General features: G+C 44.5%; 1 protein-coding gene across 1 annotated transcript in view; it reads right to left on the bottom strand.

The window, feature by feature from the left end:
• The window catches only part of LOC104962286 (forkhead box protein P2-like), an 85,118-nt gene that overhangs the window by 17,974 nt on the left and 44,802 nt on the right, over window positions 1-22,342 (bottom strand). Inside the window, exon 5 of the mRNA XM_010790716.1 lies at window positions 6,409-6,498. Within this exon, the coding sequence (XP_010789018.1) occupies window positions 6,409-6,498 (90 nt within the window). The remainder of the gene's footprint in view (window positions 1-6,408; window positions 6,499-22,342) is intronic.

The raw sequence follows: 22,342 nt of genomic DNA on the forward strand, positions 1-22,342 counted from the left end.
ATTTTACACACGCGTTCATTTACATTTTCGAGTATATGACATGATAATTGCAGGAATATAACACCTCCATTTTGCAGGATACTGCACGAGGGCTTGATTGACGTGAGCGGTGAATTGAAAGGAACAGGAGGCTGAATTGCCTCTCCTAGAAATGATTTTGCCACGAAGGGATGGAATTAATGAGCATTTACTCGACGATGGCAGTGGCGTAAACATCCGCGCGCTGCGAATAGACCCTCTCTGCAGCCATGATATCCAATTGGGCCGTGCCTCTGTAATCCAAAAGGATGTATTTCCAACACTAGTGCACAAAAAATATTAACGGGATTTATTAAATGGTTTGGAATTAGCTGCAGCTGATGGGGCCTCTCGGGACCTTAATGACAGAAAAAGGTGCTTCTCCCGTTTCTTAAAAGAGCCCATTTGAGTGGGAGATGCAAATCATTGAAATGTTACCCCTGCTCTCTAAAAATGCTTGTTTTTCACCGTGTTCACATTCAAACCGCTATTTGTTTATCTGCCATGACTTGAAGAGAACGATGAGCGGTATTGACATGAACTTTGAAGCCATGTGGTTGCCCTCAAAGTTGGAGAGCAAAACAAAGGACCTTTTAAATTGGCTCCTGATGTGAAAACACTGGTGGGGCCCTCAGCAGAACAAGCAGATCATTACACCGCTCCCGCCTGTATCCAGCCTGTCCAATGCCTCACAAAAGGTCACGCTCTTCCACGGAGAGCTCAGGTATGTCTTCCAGGCAGAGCCGGCACCTAAAGTTGCTCGTTATGTTTGATTTAACCGGCCGATCTGCCATTAAATGCAAAACACCTCCACTGCTCACAGCTCCCTGCCTCCAACTATCTGGACCAGTGGACAAAAGCCCTTCCAGCAATTACACCCACTCCACTGTGTGGCGCTTTATCGTCACGGCAATGAGTCAACTCAAATCACCTAAAGCGGGAGATAAGTGGAGTTCAAACTTAAACAATTAAAGTCCAGCGGAGAGGAATTCCTTTTTATTCGATTTCCTTCTATACAATTCACTTAGCAGTAATAAGCAGGAGCGATTAGATGTCGGTCATAAACATTGCAGGAGCACGGGGCGGTTATCAACGACAGGATGTTCCTGTAGCGCCGGACAGGGGACTGAGCTACAGACACTGCTTAAGATAACTGCGATGAGAAATGGAAGGGTCCTAGTGGGTAATTACTGTGGATCCTTGGCAGGGAGCTGCTGCTAATTAAGCCACAAGCTTCTTTTCACACTGAGACGTCGAGAGGAGAAAAGGGGCTTCCACCGACTACCCACGTCCCTTTTTCATCTCCCATGAGCGTCCCAGTGGGCCGACACTCAGGCCCCCCTCATAGCTTATGCACTTCTGACCTGTAGAGTTCCTTTCAGCTTGCACTTCTCATTTACTAGCCAATTACTGCCCAATCTGGCCATATGATTATCGATAGCTGGGACGCTCCACTTGAAAGACCACCGAGGCTACAGGGCAGTCGGCGCTAACGCTAACCCTAACCCAAAGTGTGTGGTCTGTTAGAAGAACATGGATCTTACCACATAGGAGCCACACACACGTCATGTTTTCCAGCTTAGGGGAGATCAATACTCCAGATTGCCAGGACTGAAGCTAAGTAGATTACTGAATGCTTTCCCTAAATCAATTTCCATAGCCGTTTGGCAAAGGGAAGTGCAATTTATCATAACATAAAAGGCCCATCATGCAAAAGCCTGGAATAAAAAAGCCTGAGGAGATGGGGACGGGCTTAGCACAATTTCCACATTGATTTATCTCTACATGCAGATAGACATTGATTAAGCCTCTCCGATGTAGTGTGGCTGTGTGTGACATTGCTCGTGCACATTGTTTGTGTCATTATCAGTACAAGTTGTGGCACCTTTATCATTAAAGCGGCACAATTCACTCCCGACTGATACTTCCCTGCAGGTGCGCATTTTTCAAGAGCAAATCGCTGATGGATAGTGGGGGGGGGGGGGGGGGGGGGGTTTTTAAAAAAAAAAAAAAGTGCAGAGAGAGGAAGAAATAGAAAGAAAGTAGAAGTGAGAGGGAGAACGTGGGGGAAGAGGGGGGGGGACACACACTTCTCTCTGATGTTGCAGGTAATATGGCCTCCACTGGATCAGCCTCTTCATCAGTGACACACAGTAAATTACAAGTGCTTCAAGCAGCTCAGTGAATTATAGTTCATCACTTGGAAAGGCTTTCCCCCTCACCACCGGGGCCCAGGCGTATCAGATCTGCCGGTTAGGATCCAATTAACACCCTGGCCAGAATCATCTGATTGCATGTGTAAGGGCTGGTATAACTCGTTTATTGCACCCATGTATCTTCTGTCACAAGGTAAATTTGTTGCTGCGACATCAAAGGTCTGAGCTACTTTCTTTTTTTTTTTTTTTATCCTTCCCTCCCTCTCACTTTCTCTTGATCCCCCAAACTCAGCTACCTCGCCTTGGGGGTTGCATTTCAACTTCTTTTGCATCACAATGATGAACCTGCTCTGTCCTCGCAATTTAGCAATCTTGTCCTGTAGGTGTTGTAAATGCAGGAGAAAAAAAAAAAAGAAGAGCAGTAGGGAAGGAGATGGGGAGGGGGGGAACGATCTTGTTTTCTGGTTACAAAAGCAGTAACAGAGGCTGTTTGACTTAAAATGTGCTGACGGTTTTTTTTTTTTCAGAGTCAACAGAAGTTTTTCTCATGAATAACATATTATTTTCCCCCCTCTCGCAGTGATAATTTCTCTCTATTTTCAGATCCAACCAGAGGGTATACAGTGGCAAGATATATTCATAAATGTAAATGTGAATGCTTTAGCCACGCACGCTGTAGTCAGCTAACCTATACTCAAGCCTAGCGTCGCAGCCCTTTTCCCTGCATCTGTGTGTGTGTGTGTTCCGGATGAAAGCCAATAAGCAGATGAGTTCTGCCATCGAGGTGATATTGGCTCAGTGGTAGACCTGACCTTTAAAAAGTGTGACACTTCCTCGGATGGCCCAGTGCCCACAGCCAATCTTGACTGGCCTGGGCAGGAAGCCGTAGCATTTACAGAAGGCCGGGCTAAACCAACATCTCCCCATCCATAAAAAGCTTTAAATATTTGTAGTTAAGAGTTGGAGCGTTGCACAGATGGGACTGAGGTTATTAGCCCTGTTAAAAAGGTATTCACAGCTTGAGAGTGTGAAAGGGGCAGAGCAGCAACACTCTCTCTGTGGGGGGTGCATGGTTAGGAATTGGATGTTTGGAGGAAGGGGTCACACTGTGGAGCCCCCCCCCCCTCTGACACACTCACAAAGCAGAGTTAGAGGGTCAGTTAGTTGGCTGTGTTATAAGTGCCCTGTGGCACATAGAGGTGGAAGAAGTACTCCTATCCTTTACTTAAGTAAACGTAGTAATACCACAGTGTAGAATAGTCTGTTGCAATAAAAACCACAAGTACTCATTAGGTAGAATGGCTATTTGTATGCATAGTTTATATTATGTGACTGGATTATAATGAGTGATGCATAATTGTGTAAATGCATTTAATGTTGGGGCTGTAAAATGCAGGCTGCCGGGTATCTATATACATACTGTAAATATACATTATAATTCATACATTGAGTTAAAAGTACGCAACTTAAGTACTTCAAAATGTTTAGCACAGTTCTTAGTAACTATCCAACATTGCATGAGACATATAGAGGTGGTGGTTGAGTCACAAAGGGAGACTCGGGGTGGTGTGTGAGTAGGATGGTGGCTGGGTCGCCTTAATATCTGGCATTGTTATTTTGCGGGATAAGCCATTACTCCAAACATTTTGCACAAAGGGTTTAAGCTGCTTTAACTCCAGCTCTGCCCTGTTTCTAATCATACCCATCAATACAGCCAGTTACAACAACAGTTGCTCAAAGTCACAATGTAAAAACTTTAAGTAACTGTCATTTGTGTGTGTAGATGTTCGCGTGTGTGCGAGCGAACAACTGTCAGATTCATAGGCCACTGTAATCCTCTCCGCCTCTCCTTGTCCGCGTTTCTTTATTTGTATTCCAAATGTCAGTGTATAAATGCCTTTCAGAGGGGGGGGGAGGGGGGGATATTGCCACGGAGAGGAGGGCAGAGAGGAGACGGAGACGAGAGGGTGTTGTGTGCCTTGGGAGAGCCGTGTAAGCAGCATGGCGGAGGCAGGGGGATTTACAGGGAGAAATAGGTGTTTATTGAGTGCTCCCGTGGGCTTACTGTGTAATAATAGACCTGTCACATTACGCAAATGTGGAGAAGCAGCTTGTGTGTGTGTTTGTATGTGTGTTTGTGAGGCTGTTTCTTTTCTTTACATGCGTGTGTGTGTGGATGCCAGAGCTGCCTGCCTCCGCATCATCAACTCCTGAGGAGCAGCGTTGAGCGAGCGGATAGAATTAGTCAGGCGAGAGCCTTTAGCCGCTAATACGCGTAATTAAAACTGCAAGCTGAGGCACTTAGATGCTTGTGTACTAAATAATTTACATGCCATGATCTATGGATCATTTCCCCGCTCTTAAATACCAAAGATGGGAGAACAAGGGGGAAAAAGACTGGCAGAGGAATTATCAGTATCTCTACCATAAGCGGGATGTCATGGTAATATTAATCCTTTCCCCACTTTCTGCTGCGCTAATCATACAAGGGGATCAATGTGTCTGATTCCTCCGGTGGAAAACATGCGCCTTGATTGCCATTGACTCTTATCAAGCCATGCAGCTAATAACATATTGCACTATAGCACCCATTGTGGCCTCGTAATCCAGGTAAATAATGCAGCTTTATTGTGTATACTCCCTCAAGACAAGAGAAGAACATCTGGCACTGACAAGAGGGGAGAAACAATATGAATGGATTTTTAATCAAGTCTGAGTTTCTGCTGCTACATACCGGTATTTACACAATGGAGTATTACAGCTAAAATGTCATTTGAAATGAGTGGATTCTAGGCCACACAGCGGTGTAAAAACGATCTTGAACCAGAAAGCAGTGTTTGTGCTGGTGTGTATCACTGGGAGAGTGAGCGGGGCCTCTCCTGTGACGCTCCATAAGGAGACTTTTTGGAACAAAGAGGTGAGGATGTTAATAAAAGCTGGATCAACACATGGATTAGTTGGGAGCCGGGGTCGGGGTCGATCGACAGGCCCCTCTGATTCACATTGATTCATATCGCGAGGCAAGGATGGAGTAAGCAAATGTAAATATTCAATATTTACCATGGGCTGGTGTTATTAGAGGAAGGGGCTTGGATATGGCCTGACGGTTATCATGCACCCACACTGCTCTCATTCAATATTGTTCCAACTGCCATGTGGTGACTATGCAGGCATTTGTAGATCAGGATGTGTTTGAATCTATTCACAGAACCTCAAATAGAAGAAGGAATAGACCCTTTTGTTTAATTAGACTCAAATAAATAAACACCTTTTGAGAAATATGTATCTGATGCCAATATGTGTGAATATACGGATAATATTGACACTCTTGATGAGGTGAATTATTTAAATGCAGAAGCATGACGGAGTCTTCGCCAGCCTTATCTCTCCGCCTGTGCGTAATTAGGTACACAGGGGTGTGACTCCAATTGGAGGTGTCGCCATTGTTAGACTCTGTGAAAATATCAACGGGTGAGGTTAACGCCAATTTCCCTGACATTAATGAAATGCACAGAGAGCCCCTAATGAGCGTTGCTCCTTGATAGTACTTATTAGCTGAGTGCAGGGCACCGAGTCCCACACTTCAATTTCAAACGGCTAAAAATACATTGAATCAAAAAATAATAATAATAAAAACACCGGAGCAGATGTCAAGGGGCCTTACGTAATTTGAAGCGAAACTCACTGTCTAAAAACGAGCAGAATGTGAGAGAAATCTTCACACCAGGAAGAAAGTGGATGTGTTAATGTGCATATGTGTGACCTTTTCCAAATCACTGACAACAGAAATAGACAGCTCTACGAATCAATAAGGCAAATTAGTTGTGAAAAGTGGGAATGACAGGCGGTTAAAATTAGCCATCTGTATCTGGCTGACATGTCTTTGAAATAATAACTACGCTCTGGAAGTGTCAACAATGGTATGGATCTAGTGTAGAAAAATAAATCAAATCATTTCTCATGCTACCATTCGACCTGTGGATATACTATACATAATTATCCTCCTGTTTGACGATGTTTATTTCAACACAGACGGATAAAACTTTCCTCCCTGTTCTTTTTTTCTTGTGTTTTAGCTTCCTGGGGACGGCCTTGTCCAGTTTTAAGATTCCAAAGGCAGGTGTGGAGGATTGCGTTAGCAAATCAAACACACTTGTGGAACAGAGGAAATCTTCTTTTCGGAGGAACATGTATTATGGATGGACTTAAGAGATTAGACGGGGAGCTGCTTTACCTGCAGTGGACGCTGCTTGTCCTGGCTCTTTGGAGATTTCAGGCCACTGCCTGGCTGCTGCAAGAGTAATTGCCTCGCTGCTTGTAGGGCCTGGGAAGAAAGGAACACAAGACAAAAGACAGTGTGAAAAAATGTAGAAAAAGAAAGATGGGGAGGAGGGCGGAAACACTGGAAATAAACTATTAGATTTCCTGAAACTGACAGCGGAGATAATTCACATGTTCAGGGACAAAACAGTCATCTGTGAGTGAAAACGCCGTCAAATATCACCTGCTACTTTCCGCCACACATTCTGACTTGGTTAACACCACCTTGGAGGTACGCTTTAGTAACAATTCACAGAGCTGTGATCAAGATAAATATAGTTTGTCTAGATGAAGAAGAGGGTGGAGGGGCAGGGGGGGGGAAGACAGAGCTTCGGTAGAATTGACCTGTCTAGTGTGTGCTCAACTGAAATACCCACTTCTCTCGGCAAATTACCACCGCATTTGCATATTCATAATATCAATTTGAAGTAGAGGCAGCGCCATGTGAAGTGTCCCTGGGAGCTGTAATTAAAGTTGACAAAATCAACATCAGATTACATTTAGAGTGAATTAACTAGCAGCGCAGGTTTCACGCTGTGCATTGAGTATGCTCATGAGCAGAGGGTGGGTGCTAGATGGATAGGAAGATGCACAGGTACTTTGAGGAAGAGAGACCTTTTCCATGTGTGGTGAAATTACCCCCAAAGCTTTTTACACGGGGTGAAAAACATTTGTGAAATTTGCCATTGATGACGTTTGATGAGTTTGCCAGACACGGGAGATGATAGGGATCAGAGAGGTTTGGATGTGGTGTAATTTATTTCTCTAGGGTTTGATGGGATTACTGATGCCCCCCTTTGCCTGGCTGTGTGTACTGAATGTGTGTGACGAGCGGTTCCAGCTTCACAGGTACGGTGGCAGCTGGGCTAGCAGCTTCACTCCGATTCTTCAAGAGCAGATGGATGAAAGAGTCTGGCAGGAAAGAACATTGTGCACAGCTGCTGCTACCGCTGCTCCACACTACCTCGTATTCTTAGGGCCCATGAGCATCAAGTGGGTGGGGAGGAGGAGCGGGAAAAAACACACACACAACACAACAACTTCACAGGTGTTTCTTTTTTATGAAAAAAGAAGAGGACGAGTAGGAGGTGGAGAAAGAATAATAAATAAAAAACTGGGATTGGGAGAGTGACACTTCCTCGGGAATCAGGGGTGCTCATTTTATTTTCTATGGTGCTTGCCAGTATCCATGACAACAGCTGCCTTGACAGGGCGTGCATATGGTGCTGCTCTGCCAGCTGGTGGGAACAATGTTTGAACTAGTACATTGAGATCCAGTGCAAACAAGAGGAGAAGATGGGAGTAAGAAAGAAAAAAAAATGAGAAGGAGAAAAAAAAAAAGTTGCCATGTCTTAACCCCTCGGGGAACGCAGCCACCTCCTGATCAATTATGAAAAGACAGAGCTTGGGAGGTGGGGGGGCTGATGTGGAGGATGGGCTGTCTGTCTGGGTGCTCAGGAGGAGACAGGCTTTCTGAAGTGAAGTAAACAAACACATTACACTGGCACTCGGTCCTAACTGCATTGATCCGTCTCCTTGGTAAGAGGAGGCTAGTCGCCATCGGCTTATATGTGTCTGTGTGTGTGTGTGTGTGTGTGTGTGTGTGTGTGTGTGTGTGTGTGTGTGTGTGTGTGTGTGTGTGTGTGTGTGTGTGTGTGTGTGTGTGTGTGTGTGTGTGTGTGTGTGTGTGTGTGTGTGTGTGTGTGTGTGTGTGTGTGTGTGTGTGTGTGTGTGTCATCTGTAAGCTGAGCCATGGCCTTTCTTTGGAAAACACACACGTGCCAAAAGTGGGCACACACTGAAAGTACACATCAACACCTGCAGACAAACACAGCCATGTGATGTTTGTTCTTTTATTTTTCAAACGGATTGGAAATCAAACGTTGTTGACTTCCTTTTACTGACGGCAAGAGACAAAACAAATTCCTTGAATGCAGCCAATCACGTCGCTAATTAGAACACGGGGCCTAATTAATTTGCCCGTGATTGGTGAATCAAAGTAATTATAAGGTTTATTGAGTCTTGCACACAGTAGTTAGAGGGAAGGCTGCTTGATGAATGCAAGCCAAAGTAGATGTGAGGAGGAAATGTTTATCCATGTGTGAATCAATAATGACTTAAAGTCAAGAGAGCCAATCCATATGTTACACACGGTTAAGAAGAAAGACGTTTTTTAACGCTATTTCCAATATTCCATGGCAGGCAAATGGACGGGGTGAAGCAGGAAGATCAACGTCACCTGGCTTATTAGAAAGGAAGTCTGTTCGGGCTGCATAAAAAGTATTCTCCAAACATAACACAGACCTTATCAACACCAGCCAAACTTTTCCAGAGTGCTTTATCTGAAGAAGTGGGGTTAGCTAGAGTTGCTCCGGTAAAAGGTAAAAAAAAAAAAAGAAGCCCTGTCCGCTCACTCACACTGGCTCGGTGTATTCAGCCATTACAGTAAAAAGCACCAATTTGTGCCACCCACTTCCCACTCCACAGAGATGGCAAGCTGGAGCTCATCTCAAAGCACAAAAAAGTGCAAAACGCCAAGGAAAGTCATCAAAAGTTTGCTGGAGAGCCGCCGGAGCGGACAAAAACACAGACGAGTGGAGGCGCACCGTCTATTTAACCTGCGTTGCTATGCACGGAAAAATGACATCCCCAGTCCATTAATGCACACATTGTATAAACAGCACAATGTGACACATTCTTCAGAATGAGCCAGACACAGAGGGAGAGAGAAAGAGCCAGGCCCTGCTATATAAATAACAAGGCACTCAGAGGCATATTTGATGTTGATATCCATCACTGAGGTTGGAAAAAAAAAATAAGAGGAGGGAAAATAACACGCAGAGCGACCGAGACCGCGACACGGAGATCCTTATGAAAATAAGATTCAGCCCAAATGGATCTGGTGTAATTGGTTTCAGATAGTGGGGTCAGGAGAAAGGCGATACAGGCAACTATTATGCGAAACGGACTGAGAAACAAGAATGTTTACACAGGCATTCCTCTGCTACGTTAATAGGCATGCAGAGATCACCGGAGAGGGAGAGAGTGAGAAGAGACTGACAGAGGAAAAAAAAAAAACATATCAGCCATTCATGCCTCCCTCCCACTATCCTCCACTCTCCCAGCCACCAGTGTTTAGACTCTATACAGAGCAGGGTAATAAGGAACACCTATCACAATGCACCTTTGTAAGGAGCATGCAAAGATCTTAAACAAGCATGAAATACATTAGCAGGCCCGGCAAAAAACCATTACAAATCTCCAGATTGCTTATTTTGTGTGGTTGGAAGGAGGGGTGCGTGCAAGAAATAAGCTGTCCACTGAGAATGTCACTCTTTCAAAATCCACCTGGAGATTTGCAGCCATGACATTGGAATTGGATATATGTGAGGGGCTGTGACATTGTGTTTGGTAACTTCCTGACTTAGTTCACGTGGGGAGTTGTTTTAATTAGTTGGAAAAGTAGATACTGGAATGATGACACTGGTGTGAAATAAGCTTCCCTCAACAGGTAAGTATTCGCAGATGTTGACATGTTCCGTGAAGTGGCTGTAAACACGGCGTATTGTTGGTTGATCAATAAAAAATGGGTCGCATCATGATATTTTTACTGTGGTGTGCAGAACAGATGTTTTGTGTTTGTTGCACGGCTGCTGTTCGACACTAGGCTGTTGGCCAGAACAACAGTCATGCTGACAGCTTTGACAACTCACACACATACACACTCTTGCTCTTGGTGCGTGAATAAGCACACAAATACACACTTTGGGGCTTATCTATCTTCGCTTCCAGGAAACACAGACGGCGAAGGAGGGGGGGGGGAAAAAAAGTGTGACACTTTATTCTAGCTGGAGGGAGTCACAAGCCACGGAAAACAAGGCACACACAGTTTAAGCTGAACAAACAAACATGGCTGATTGGACTGAGGCTGCCGGCCCCTCTGGCGGGGGGAGATACGCGCTGACACTCCACACCAAAATATTTACACCCTATCTCCTTATATAAGTGGATTCAGGGCTAGATGGATGGATGGATACGGATTTGGAGGGGCTGGCTGGAGAGGGTAGACAAATGAGAAGAGAAGGGAAGAAGGATAAGATGTCCCATACAATGTCGGAATACAAAAGTGGGGCCCGAAAACAAGCAGTGGAACATAGTCAGAACTGCAGGGGCCCCAAGCAGGCTCCATGCAGGAATAGGAGAATGGATGCAGCTGGTTTGGTTAAGATTACAGAGTCTTTCCTGACAATGAAGTTTATTTGGACAATGTAATACTTTTGGAGCTCAAACCTCAGATTGGAGTTCCTCTATGTCTTGTCGGAACAAAGGGCAACCGTGATTCCTTAACTTTTCGAATGATCATAGTTTAAACGCTTACTGTTAAGTCAATTCAGTTACTATATTTTTATGGTTGCAATTTATCTCTGAAGTAACCTGGCCGAGGGAGTATATAGACTCCTATCCTTTTATAAAGGTCAGAACCCCAGAGGCACCGGGGCCTGGACAATGGCTGCCGACTGAATTCCTTTACTGCATCCATCTAGCCCACACAAAGCCCAATGGTTTTGATTTAGTTTCAAGTCAAATGCAAAAGGGAATAGCTAATAATTGAATTGTATAGATATGGGAAAATCAACCATACTGTAGCTCCACCTACACTGCTTTACCTTTGCTCATATTTTGATTGTCTGGCTCCAATAACTGCAGGGATAGTGGGACCCCAAAAATGCCGATTCCCAACAGAAACCCTTTTCTCAGGTGGTGCTTCCATGAGAAAGACAGTAACCAGAGTGTTAGGAGAAATAGGGAATTTGGAAAGTCTGTAGGAGTAATGAGCATTTTAATGTATGACTCAATAAATCAACAGTCTGAAGTGAAAAAGGGAGGGAGAGAAAAGGAGGGAGAGGTCCATGGAGAATCTGCTCTGGCCTCAGGATGGAGGTAAAGCTATCCAGCAGAACAATGGGCTTCTGTGTCCCACTCTAATATCTCCATCTCAGCGACTTCAGCTACTTCTGGCTCTCCAAAAATGAGAATCTGTTTGTGCTCATGTGTTGTTGTGGGCTCTTTTTTTCTAAGGTACATAATAGGTGTTTGTCAAGAAAACCTTCCATATTGATTGTTTGCTCTATTCACCTCCTCACTGCACTTTGAATTCAAAGTCTTTCTCTTCTCCTCATAGCTCATATTATTCATTTTATCCTCTCATCTCTGTCTTTCTCTCCCCCTCTATCTCCCACGTCTCTCACTCCTTGTTTATTGATTCTCTAGATTAAGAATTCCTAGGGTGGAGGATTGTAACACACAAGCATCAAATTATTTTTGGGGTGTGCTTATTTGCCTTTCCCTTGCATCTATTTGGCCTGTGTCTGTAGACAATTATGCCTCCCCAGCCCCAGACTCAGGTGCTAATAATGAAGGACAAATAGAATCATATGTGTAAACTTCCCCCACTGATGAAAATTTATATTAACTTTCTGCCACAGTAAACAGAGCTGCATAGCTACACCCTCCCGGGAGGATTGACGAGATGAATTTGCTCCTACCCCAGGAAGAAAGCTGGTGTAGGAGGGGCTTGGGGCTCCATTGTGTAACCCCACACTTATTTTTCTACTAACGAAGACAAAACACCGGTCTGTTTTGCCCATCACAGATAGAGTGTTTGTTTATGTCTGTGAGCGGGAGTTGAAGAGTGCATATACACCGATATGTGTGTGTGTGTGTGTGTGTGTGTGTGAGACGTTGGGAAGCCGTGCCAGCAATAACAGAACACGGCCTGCTGTCGTTCACCGCAACCGCTAACACTCACCGACATCCCACCTCCTGCTGTTATCACCATGGATATTCTGTGCAAGTACAATGATATATGTGTTCTAGGAAGGGAGGGTAATTCTTTCAGCTACCTTTGCGCTGAACTTTAACCCAGAATTTTTCAGTTTGAAATACCTCACCATACTTATTTCCATTTTTGTCCAGATGTGCCAAGATTTTAAATACTTGCTTATTAGCTTTTAGAGACTTTTCTCTGTCCGTACATCAAATCAATTTCCCACACAACACCTGGTGCTCTGTCTCTGCTCGTGGCTTTAGTCTTCACTTTGACCTGAGCTGTAGCGCTGCGTTTAGATAAGGTGACAGCATGCCCATTCAGAGACGCCCTTTATCTACTGCTGCTCAAAGGGAAGTCCTTTAGAGGCCGACAACTGACAGCTACCACAATATACCATCACAAAGAGACAGAGAGGAAGAGAAATGGAGACAGATAGAGAGAAGGCATTTGTGTGGGAGGACGAAGGGAGAGGAGTGTTTATGTGTTTGAGGTGGGCAGTGTGTGAGGTCAAGTGATCTCTTTGTAGAAGCCAAGGTATAAGTGTTCATGTGTGCAGCACACCTCAACCCCAACCGTGCAGCGACGCACACAAAAAAACACAAATACACACATTCTCCCTCTATTACACACGCTTTCTCTCTGCTGAAGCGCTTCATTTCCCCTTCAGGTGATTATGATCCCTCTGCTTTTCACAGTTCCAGGCGAGTGGAGGTCACACAGCTGGATGAATACCTGATATGAAATGTTCCATTCGAGCCAGGCGTAGTAGCAAAAAGGGGCTGAGCCAAGTGGAAAAACTGGAATTGTGAGAAGGGAAGTAGAATAAGTGTCACACTGTCTATATGTAGCTTGAACACGAATGTATTTCAGTGTTTTCCCGTCGTTCTGAGACACAGCGTGAAGTTGCTTGCGTCTGTCTTTTGTTGACAAGGCCTTATTAAGAAGCTCTCATTTCAAAAAACATGGCCAGAGGCGACTAGCATTCTGACTGTGGCACCGGAGAACAAGCAGCCGCCGGGGGAGAAGCTTGTTTTGTGCAGGATGCCAATACTAATAGACGCTGAAGGGGTGATGAATGTGCTGACACAAACGTCTGCATACGAGACACTTGCAAAAACATAAAGACCGGGGTTACGGCGGTAAATAAAAGGTTGCTGCATCCTGAGTTGGTAAACTGCATTTAAGTGTGTTTACCCTCCATTAAACCACAGAATAAGACACACATCCTACACAGAAACAATGATTACGGAAAACAGGAGAGCCAGGGAAAATTGGCTAAAAAAAGGGGAGCTGATGTTATTTAAACTGTCTGTGTGTGCATGTGTAAACCAAGCCTGCTTAGTGCATGTGTGTACATGAGATCCTGTCTTGGGGGGGGTCTGCTGTTGCAGGTCAATAGTACGAGTGTCTGTCTGTCTCATGGCGCAGAGCTCAGGTTAAGTGCTGAGTCTAATTGTTACCCTGTTGCAGGGTCGATGAGAGAGCACTATGACCTTAACTGTAAATGACCTTAGCTCACGCGCTGGCCCTGGATCTGTTCTGCAGCTGAAGTGACACACACTTAACACACATATATTTGAGGACTTTCTAAAGTGTGATTAACAGCCATTATGTATTTAAAAATGTATGTTTGTCTTGCCATTAGTCATCGTTCCTCTCAATGAGGATTGCTCTCCATCGGGGGTGATGTTTCCTTCATTCCCTTAAAGATAAACTCAATGAGTAGTCCTGGCATCTGCCCGTGTAAGGTTCATGGATCACCTTAACTTCCCCTCTTCTCTCTCAATCTTTCTGCTTATGTAACATCCATATTTTCCTGTGCTCCTCCTCCACCTCCACCTCCACCTCTTCTTCCCTTCACCCCGCATTGTACCTTGCTGGTTGTCTTCTTGTGAATATTCCAATTACAGCGATGTGTGTTTGACCTTTAAGTGAGCTGTAGAAGATATAGTTATCTGCCTTCCACTCTGACACCCAGCGTCTATCAATCAGTGTTCCCCCCCACCACCACCACCACCCTCACCTCCACCAGAACAGGCTGCTAGACTGAGCTGGGTCTGGCGAAATGTGTTAGCACGTGTGTACATGTGTCTGTTTGTGTGAAAGTGAGACAAAGATGCCGGGATGCACAGACTGTCACTGGGATAAGGCTTGGAGAGTGATACAAATGTAAAAAAGCATAAGGTTTGTGTTGAATACATAAATATATGCCAAATGTACACACACACACACACACACACACAGACACACAGACAGACAAAGATGGAGAGAGATGTTAGTTTTTTTTTTTCTTTAATCTTGCAGCAGCCTGACTGAGCCCTACTTCCATAAACAAAGCCCTTTTCCAACAGCATCCTATATCACGCTTCTGAGAACAAGCAAGCGTGAGCAGCAGAGTCATACTTCTTTAGTTTCATTCTTGTTCCCCGCCCTTTTCCAAAGGGCTAATCTACATCTTTCATTGAATCAAGAATGGAAATTCACAAGAAATGCTTCTTTTTCAATTTCATGCTGAAGTAGCTCAAGTTAGTGGATGTAATTTCTCCTAACAAGAAAATGTATCACTCTGTCGCACACTTAGTCCGGCTATGTGAGCAAAAGGGCCCCTTTTCTGCCATTTTTTATTTATTTCGTGGGATTTGATAAATGTGCCAAAAGCATGATCACTCCCTTCATAGCACGCAGCACAAGGACAGAACAATTACAGAAGTTATTAAGAAAATAAAACCCCTGGTTGAAATTTGTATGAAAGATAAATGACATATCATTTAGGACTGCAGTGAAGGCATTACAAAATTAAGTCAGGAATAAGCCACGGGAGGGATGGGGGTTGTTTTACACATATTGTAGAAACCTCAACTTCTGAGTGTGAGAATTATGTCATGGTACAGCTAGTTAACACAAAGAATGGGAAAAGAAAACATGCCGTTTTCAGGGATTTTGAGAAGGATTCTCTCTTTACACATTTCCGACGTGTGTCAACAAAGACACACTTCCTCTCTGAGAGGAATTCTACTAACGATGCACCAGACTCCTATACATCCATTTAAAGTTTTGTGCAAATTATGCTTATCAGGTTCACAGCAAATTGGATGATGAAGTCCAAACAGGTAGAAGGGAATGCATGAAGAATAGTACCGCTGAAACAATACCACGCATGGCCGAGCCACCAGGCTAATGTACATTTATCGTGTAAACTTCTGATAAATGCATACGCAGAAACAATCAAATCTCCGGGTTTCAATTGGAAGATTTCGCACCATGGAATCAAGCGTGAAACCAATATCAGCTTAGTGTCTAGTCAAGCTTGAAGTGCCGCGCATATGCCCACAAAGCATGTTCTGCATATGCTCATGGGCGTGACTTTTATCAGGGTGGAACAAGCAGCTTTCCACTGCTATCGCTGATCAATTCGTGCGAGTTAAGTCCCGCAGTGTGGGTAAATAAGCAGCGGTTGGGTCTTGATGAGGAATGGCAGGCTGTTTGCGGGACCCCCGGGCTGGAGAGAGCAGGCCTGTCTATCTCAATGGATTCCTACTGCGACTTCCATCATTAACCTCAGGCTAGAGTACATCTCACTCTCTGTATCTGCCCAAAACAAATGTTCAGTTGGTCCTCCGGAAGGACTTGATTGTAAGCGGATTTCCTATAAATCACCTCCGCAGACTTCATGTGTCAAACTGTTTGCACTATTTACCCACACATAAAAAAACACAAGTGATACAGATGACAGTAAAGTGAGGGCCCGACCTTGGCTGATACCCAATAAAAGCCAGCAGCTTGGGCTCTAAAGCCTGCAGTGAAGAGAGCCAAAGCCAGCGCTAAGTGACATGTCAGTCAGTTCGTCTGTTTGGAGCCTTCAATTCCCCACGGCCTGAGCTTATTTACTGCATTTGTATGAAAAGCTGTGAAGAGGCGAGGGCTCAGGGCCAGGCTGGCTCTCTTACATATGTATACAGTGTTTGGAGGGCAATGCGTAAAGAGCATCTCCCCTTTTGGCAGCGTTACAACTACAAACAACTTGGGAATAGCCATTTATATATTCAGAAATGGGTCGAAGGTAATCGGAGCAACAGAACATAAATTGGCGATGATACCTGGATCTGTTAGTGGAGAATCTACTGAAAGTGCAGTGACATTAAAGATGCGTATACGCTCTGCGAGTCATCTTCTTAACCAGATTTGAAGTCATTTGAATATTAGTTAGGGAGGGGGGGGAGGGGGGGGTACACACAACAAACCATCAGGCATGCGTTTCAGAGTCTGATTTGTTACTATTCATGGATAAAGCGGAGAGGAACTGTAATACTAGACATGCTTGTTAAATTCACAACACTCCAAAGCTGCCTTCTAGCAAATCCTGTCTTTTGGTTGTCAGCTTAAGACACCCCGGCATATGCATATGTAGGATTTTTAAGCTCTGTTAAATGGATAGCGGTGTCGTGGCCTATCAAATGACTATAAGCCACTTGCCTTTTTTGGGGGGTGGAGGGAGGGAAGCATTTTGGAGAAAAAGCAGACAGCGATGCGTTACCTCGTGTGCATCGGAAAGCGTGTTTTCTCCTGTTAACTCCACGTAAACAGAGCCATTTACATGTGTATTTGTGGGCTGTGGGTGACAGTAACACTCCACCCCAACATATTAACGACTGGTACTCTGTTTAAGCCAACGACAGGGGAGTGGCAACAAACAATGACAGAATGCCTGTTTTCGATTGTGAGATGATGCGCCATTCACCACCCAGGCAAATAAATTATGGCGGCGGGTATCGAGCTGGAGCAATTGCTCAGTCCATTCAGAGTGTGTGTGTTCCTATGAGTGTGTATGCATGGCTGTGTATGTGTTTGTGTGAGTGGACTTATAGATCCAGTGCCATTTATTTCCCAGAGCTGGAGCGGGGCAGTTAGGGAGGCGTAAAAGGAAATGAGTTGTGAAGTGGCCATTGATCCCGGTCTGCAACGAGGGTTGGCTGGAGACTGCAGGACTATGGCTGCCTCTTATTTACACTGAGGTGGTTAACCCTGACCCAGTTCATTTATCACTGGGCTAATGCGCTACACGGAGAAAGAAAGGGGAAAAAAGGTCAAACAAAAGGCCTTATATAGACTGAATGATGTCAACTGGTGTCCCCTTAACGCATTTACTATTGCCATTAACATAAAGGACGATGGCAATGTACATGCTTTGTCTGTATTTATTGTCATATGAGCTTGTCACAGCCAGTTGCATTGATCTGATATTCTGTGACAACACACACAGTGTATCTCTCTACCTATGCTGCACCTCGACTTGCACACACTGCCACAGCTCTGCTTGAGCATAAAATAGCCATAAGTGTTTATTTCCAGCAGATTTCCCTCTGTCTATCTCCATCATCCTCTCTTCTCAATTCCTGCACCGCTCGCGCTCTCTGTCCCTTTCTCCTCGTCTCTCTTTCAAGCCTTGCAGCTTGACATTTCGCCGTGCTCTCCGGGGACTCCTGTGCGAAATGGAGTTACTGGGAGAGCGCCACTGTAAATTCCAGGAGGCCACATGTAATGTGTCTTAAACATAGATGGACAGCACCAGGTTTCCTCGAGATGAAGAATGAGACGGGGGGGGGGGGACGACGACGACGACACAGATAATAGAATAATGCCTTGTTTTGTCTGGGGAAGGGTGAGCAAACAGTGGCTATGCTGTCATTCACACCCTATATCTTCAGTGTCATCGCAGAGGGGGGAAACTACAGGCCTATACATCACAGGCCTGTATGTCCTATTCTGTAGGGACAGGCTTGAAATAAAAAGAAGGATGGCTCTCATTGTAAATAAGTCAGACACAAGGACTGCCAGGGTCTTTTCAGTGAAAGGGGAAATAAGACATACAGTACACGCTGCTTCCCTAATGCTCCTCCAGCCTTTACGGGAAGCCCTTATCTTCAAACAGATGATGACGGTTAACAAAAGGCCCCTTTATGAAATCGTTCATATTTCAGCGGAGGTCTGTGTCCTGTCCTGAGAGGTGATTGATGCATCAGGCCCGGGCCGGTGTCTTATTTACACAGTTGAGTGGGGCAATCTCAGGCCTGGAAGATAAACCTAATGAGCTTCTTTGTGTAAGGGTGCAAATGAGAGACACCATCCTCCCTTCCTCCCTCCTTCCCTATTCCATCCAAAGGGACAGTCTGGGTGATTAGGCCTTTAAATTATGCTCAAGGGCAAAGCCTAGATTTGCATCTTAGGTGTGTGTGTGTGTGTGTGTGTGTGTGTGTGTGTGTGTGTGTGTGTGTGTGTGTGTGTGTGTGTGTGTGTGTGTGTGTGTGTGTGTGTGTGTGTCAAACGGAGAGAGGCAGGTGAAGGGCAAAGGGAGGAAGATGCTTGAGGCTTGTTTGTGAGAGGTGATGGAGGGTGAGCAATGTGTGGCAGTATTTTAAGAATTTAACTATACGCTACACAACAAACTTGAGTTGTCAAAAGTAGGAGGTGACACACACACACACATTCATTTAGTCCTTTGTCTGTGGGGTAACTTTCTCCCTAATGACTTTCATTTTAGGGAGAATTTCATTTGCCCCTAAACCCTAAATATTACCCATCACTTGCTGTCACATTTCTCATCCCTTCCATTTCCTGCAGCTAAACAGCTAGGCAGGCAGGTTAATTGCTGTCACTCTCTAGTTGGACCACTGCCTAGCTCTCGTGTAGCGACAGGGGTAGCCTGGAAGTAAGATGGCACCTTGGCGCACTTATTGTAATTTATGTCAAAATGCGGCAGTCATTTAAATGGGGGTTGGATCGTTTGCATTTTGCTGCATCATGTGTCTGCAGCTAACCAGTTTACCAACATGTCAAACTCTACCAGCTTGTAAAGTGCAATATTTGAGCCAAATTAAATAAACGACTGTGCTCATAAACACAACGATTTTTTTTTTTTAAAAGCACAGGATTGACGATATAAACAACCAAAAGTAAAGAATAATAAAAAATGTATTATTTAGGCTCTGTAAAGCAAACTGAAGTCTGAGTTTAATGAGTCAAGTTATGTGGATGAAAAGTAGTTATGACTACAGAATTAATCTAAATGTTATTGAAATCACAATTTGAACTGGTGCAATATTAAAATGGCAGGATGCACAATATTTGGTAAAGGCTAAATATATGTAAAAATATAATCGTATAGTATTGAGTTGTTGCAGAGATATCCCGGCCCCATAGACTTAATAAAACAGTTGTTTGGTACAGATCCTTTTGAGAAATATGATCCTTTAATATATTTTTCAATGATAAAGAGAAAAAGGATCAATCCCTCTCATATTGTGAATAATTTCACAATTGCAATATCAGTCAAGTGTTATTCTTCCAAAATGGTGCAGCCCTAGTTGTAGTGGCGGAAGGTCTTCAAACAACTGACCCGACCACACAGCCGATAAGCCTCCATCTCGCTCTGAATATCAATACACTCCGTACAGTAGGGAGCCCATTTACAGGGGGCAGTAGTCCCGAGTATTGGCTCATCAATCCCACTGATAACCCTGGCAGGATTAAGTCTACACACCACTGTAATCAACTAACAGCCTCATTATGGGACATTATGGTATGGATCCAAAGATCAATGCATGGCTCCCTTGTACACACAGCAGCATATGATATTAAAACATAAGACAGAGATGAATTGATTGGTAATATGAGCTCAGCACAATTCTTTACGAGGGATGATCATTTTAGCATAGTAATTAGGGCACAGCAACATTCATCATTTGCTCTGATACATATCTGCAGCTGGCAAATTGCAATCAGATACAGTGGGTATCTAATCTGTGATCTCAAATCAAATTAGGTCTATTTAGACAACCTTGGGAACGGGGGTGATGAAGCCCTGACAGAAATTAAGGGCAAGGAAATTCAATTGTGATAGGACGGTTATCATTCAGATACACGGATAACTGTGTGTGGCCTTCACTTTGAACCGCATTTACAGCATTGTTGACAGAATTTGCGATAAAAATAAAAGCAAGTGGATTTAAAGGATTTTAGAATGAGAAAAGGGTCTCTAGTGCAACTTGATCTGTGTCCTATATGGCCCAATCTATGGCTACGAGACTTTAAGATGCAGCTTTTCTAATTATAGCTGCAGGTGGTATTTTGGAGCTGCTAGGTAATGGCAGAACCCACAGGGACAATGGAGAATTCATCAGTGCTTATTATTAATCATCCCCCCAGCAGTGTGATGAGAGACTGCAGCTCCTATACCCACTGGACCACTCAATGTCATTCCAAATATGGGCGGAAAATTAAACCCAACAGCCTTCAATCAGACGTGGACTGGAATGTTTGAAAAGCATCACACAGGTGCAAGCAATGGACGGACACACACATGCTTCTTATGTAACTCACATCAGATGAATATAACTGAAAAATGGCCAACGATTGCATACAAATAATTCCATCTGTGGCTGGCCTGCGCTCTCTGTCCAAAGAGTGTGAGCACGCTACAGGAAGTGTGTGTGAAGTTAACAGCACAGGGCCCCCTGTTTTAAAAAGCCTCCAGAGACCTGTTAGCTGGACTGCTCATTTCAATATGTCTGTCTCTGGGTTGGGAGAAGGCTTGGGCTGGCCTCTTTACAAGGCGCACACTGTCATACAACCCCCCCCACATCCACCCACCACTACGAGCTCTTAGCCGTATGTCCATCTCTGGGACTTAACTAGACACTTTATGCTTACGTCGTTTTTTCTGTCTCAGTGCTGTGGTCTTTTTTTTCTTTCTTTGTAAAAACGGCACAGCTTCTTTGAGTTAACATTTACATACACATGTGCTTTCTATGCTGCCATTACACATATCTTAGGAATGTCTTATGTCAGATCTCCAAATAGAACAATATTATTTACACCTTTTTATTTATAATGCAGCACTTAGAAAGATGGTATAAACACACGAAAAATAGTTTGACATTTTAAAATTGGAAAGTCCTTATCCTGCTCTCTATCTCTTTCTATTCCACCCTCAATCTGCACTGTATCTCCAAATAGAAAGCCTCTACACCTTCAAAAGTACAAGAGTGATGGCTGAGAGGGAGCGAATTGACCCCAATCAGGTGTGTGTGTGTAGAAATGGTGGTGATAAATGGAGGGGGGGGGGTTAGGCCACAGTGCTGTGATGCCGCTGCAGCCACCAGCAGGACTACTGGGTTCATGCTGTGGATGGGTGCAGAATGGGGGATGGAAGGGGAGAGCAGCCTGCAGGACATGCTTCATTTTGCAACCCCCCCCCAGATGCGGACACACAGTTCGTCATCTATTGTACTGCCCCCCCTCCCGACTGAACTGACCACAGGCTTTCAGCTGCCTCCGAAAGAGTACACACACACACACACACACATGAAAGTTCCCCAGCGAACGGAGAAGGACAGCGTGCATCATTACAAACCCGCGGCGATGTCCCCCCCCCCGATCCTCTAAACCCCGGAGCATGGCCCTCTGACCTCGTCTCCCACTGCTCTTTTGGCAAAACTGTCAAAGCCATCATTCACCGTGAAAAGACACGAGAGACACTTGACTCCTTTACTCTGCTGGCAACTGACTTTCACAACTCCTGCCCCCCAACCATCACCTCCTACAACCCCCCCGCGGTTCATTCAACCCTCAACAATACAACATGAGACGAAGAAGGGAAAGTTAAGATTTGAAACACGACGGAAGAATTTAGTAAAGCTAATACAATAGATGAAAAAGAGAAGGGGGAAAATATTCGCCAAAAGCAACAAAAAAATACTTTCTAGTTGAGACTGCATGCAAATTATTCTTTCAAAAGTGTCCCGGTCAAAGGTTTCTCTGCCGCTGGTGGGACTGTGTGTGTGTGAGCCGAGTTAGGAGGCCCTCTGGTGGATACAGCACTGCCATGACACACACACACACACACACACACACACACACACACACACACACACACACACACACACACACACACACACACACACACACACACACTATACTTTCTACTATATAGTAGTATACGTACGTACGTAACGGTTAAGGT

This window comes from Notothenia coriiceps, unplaced genomic scaffold, assembly GCF_000735185.1.
Source record: "Notothenia coriiceps isolate Sejong01 unplaced genomic scaffold, NC01 NC01_scaffold00034545, whole genome shotgun sequence".
NCBI classification, from domain to species: domain Eukaryota; kingdom Metazoa; phylum Chordata; class Actinopteri; order Perciformes; family Nototheniidae; genus Notothenia; species Notothenia coriiceps.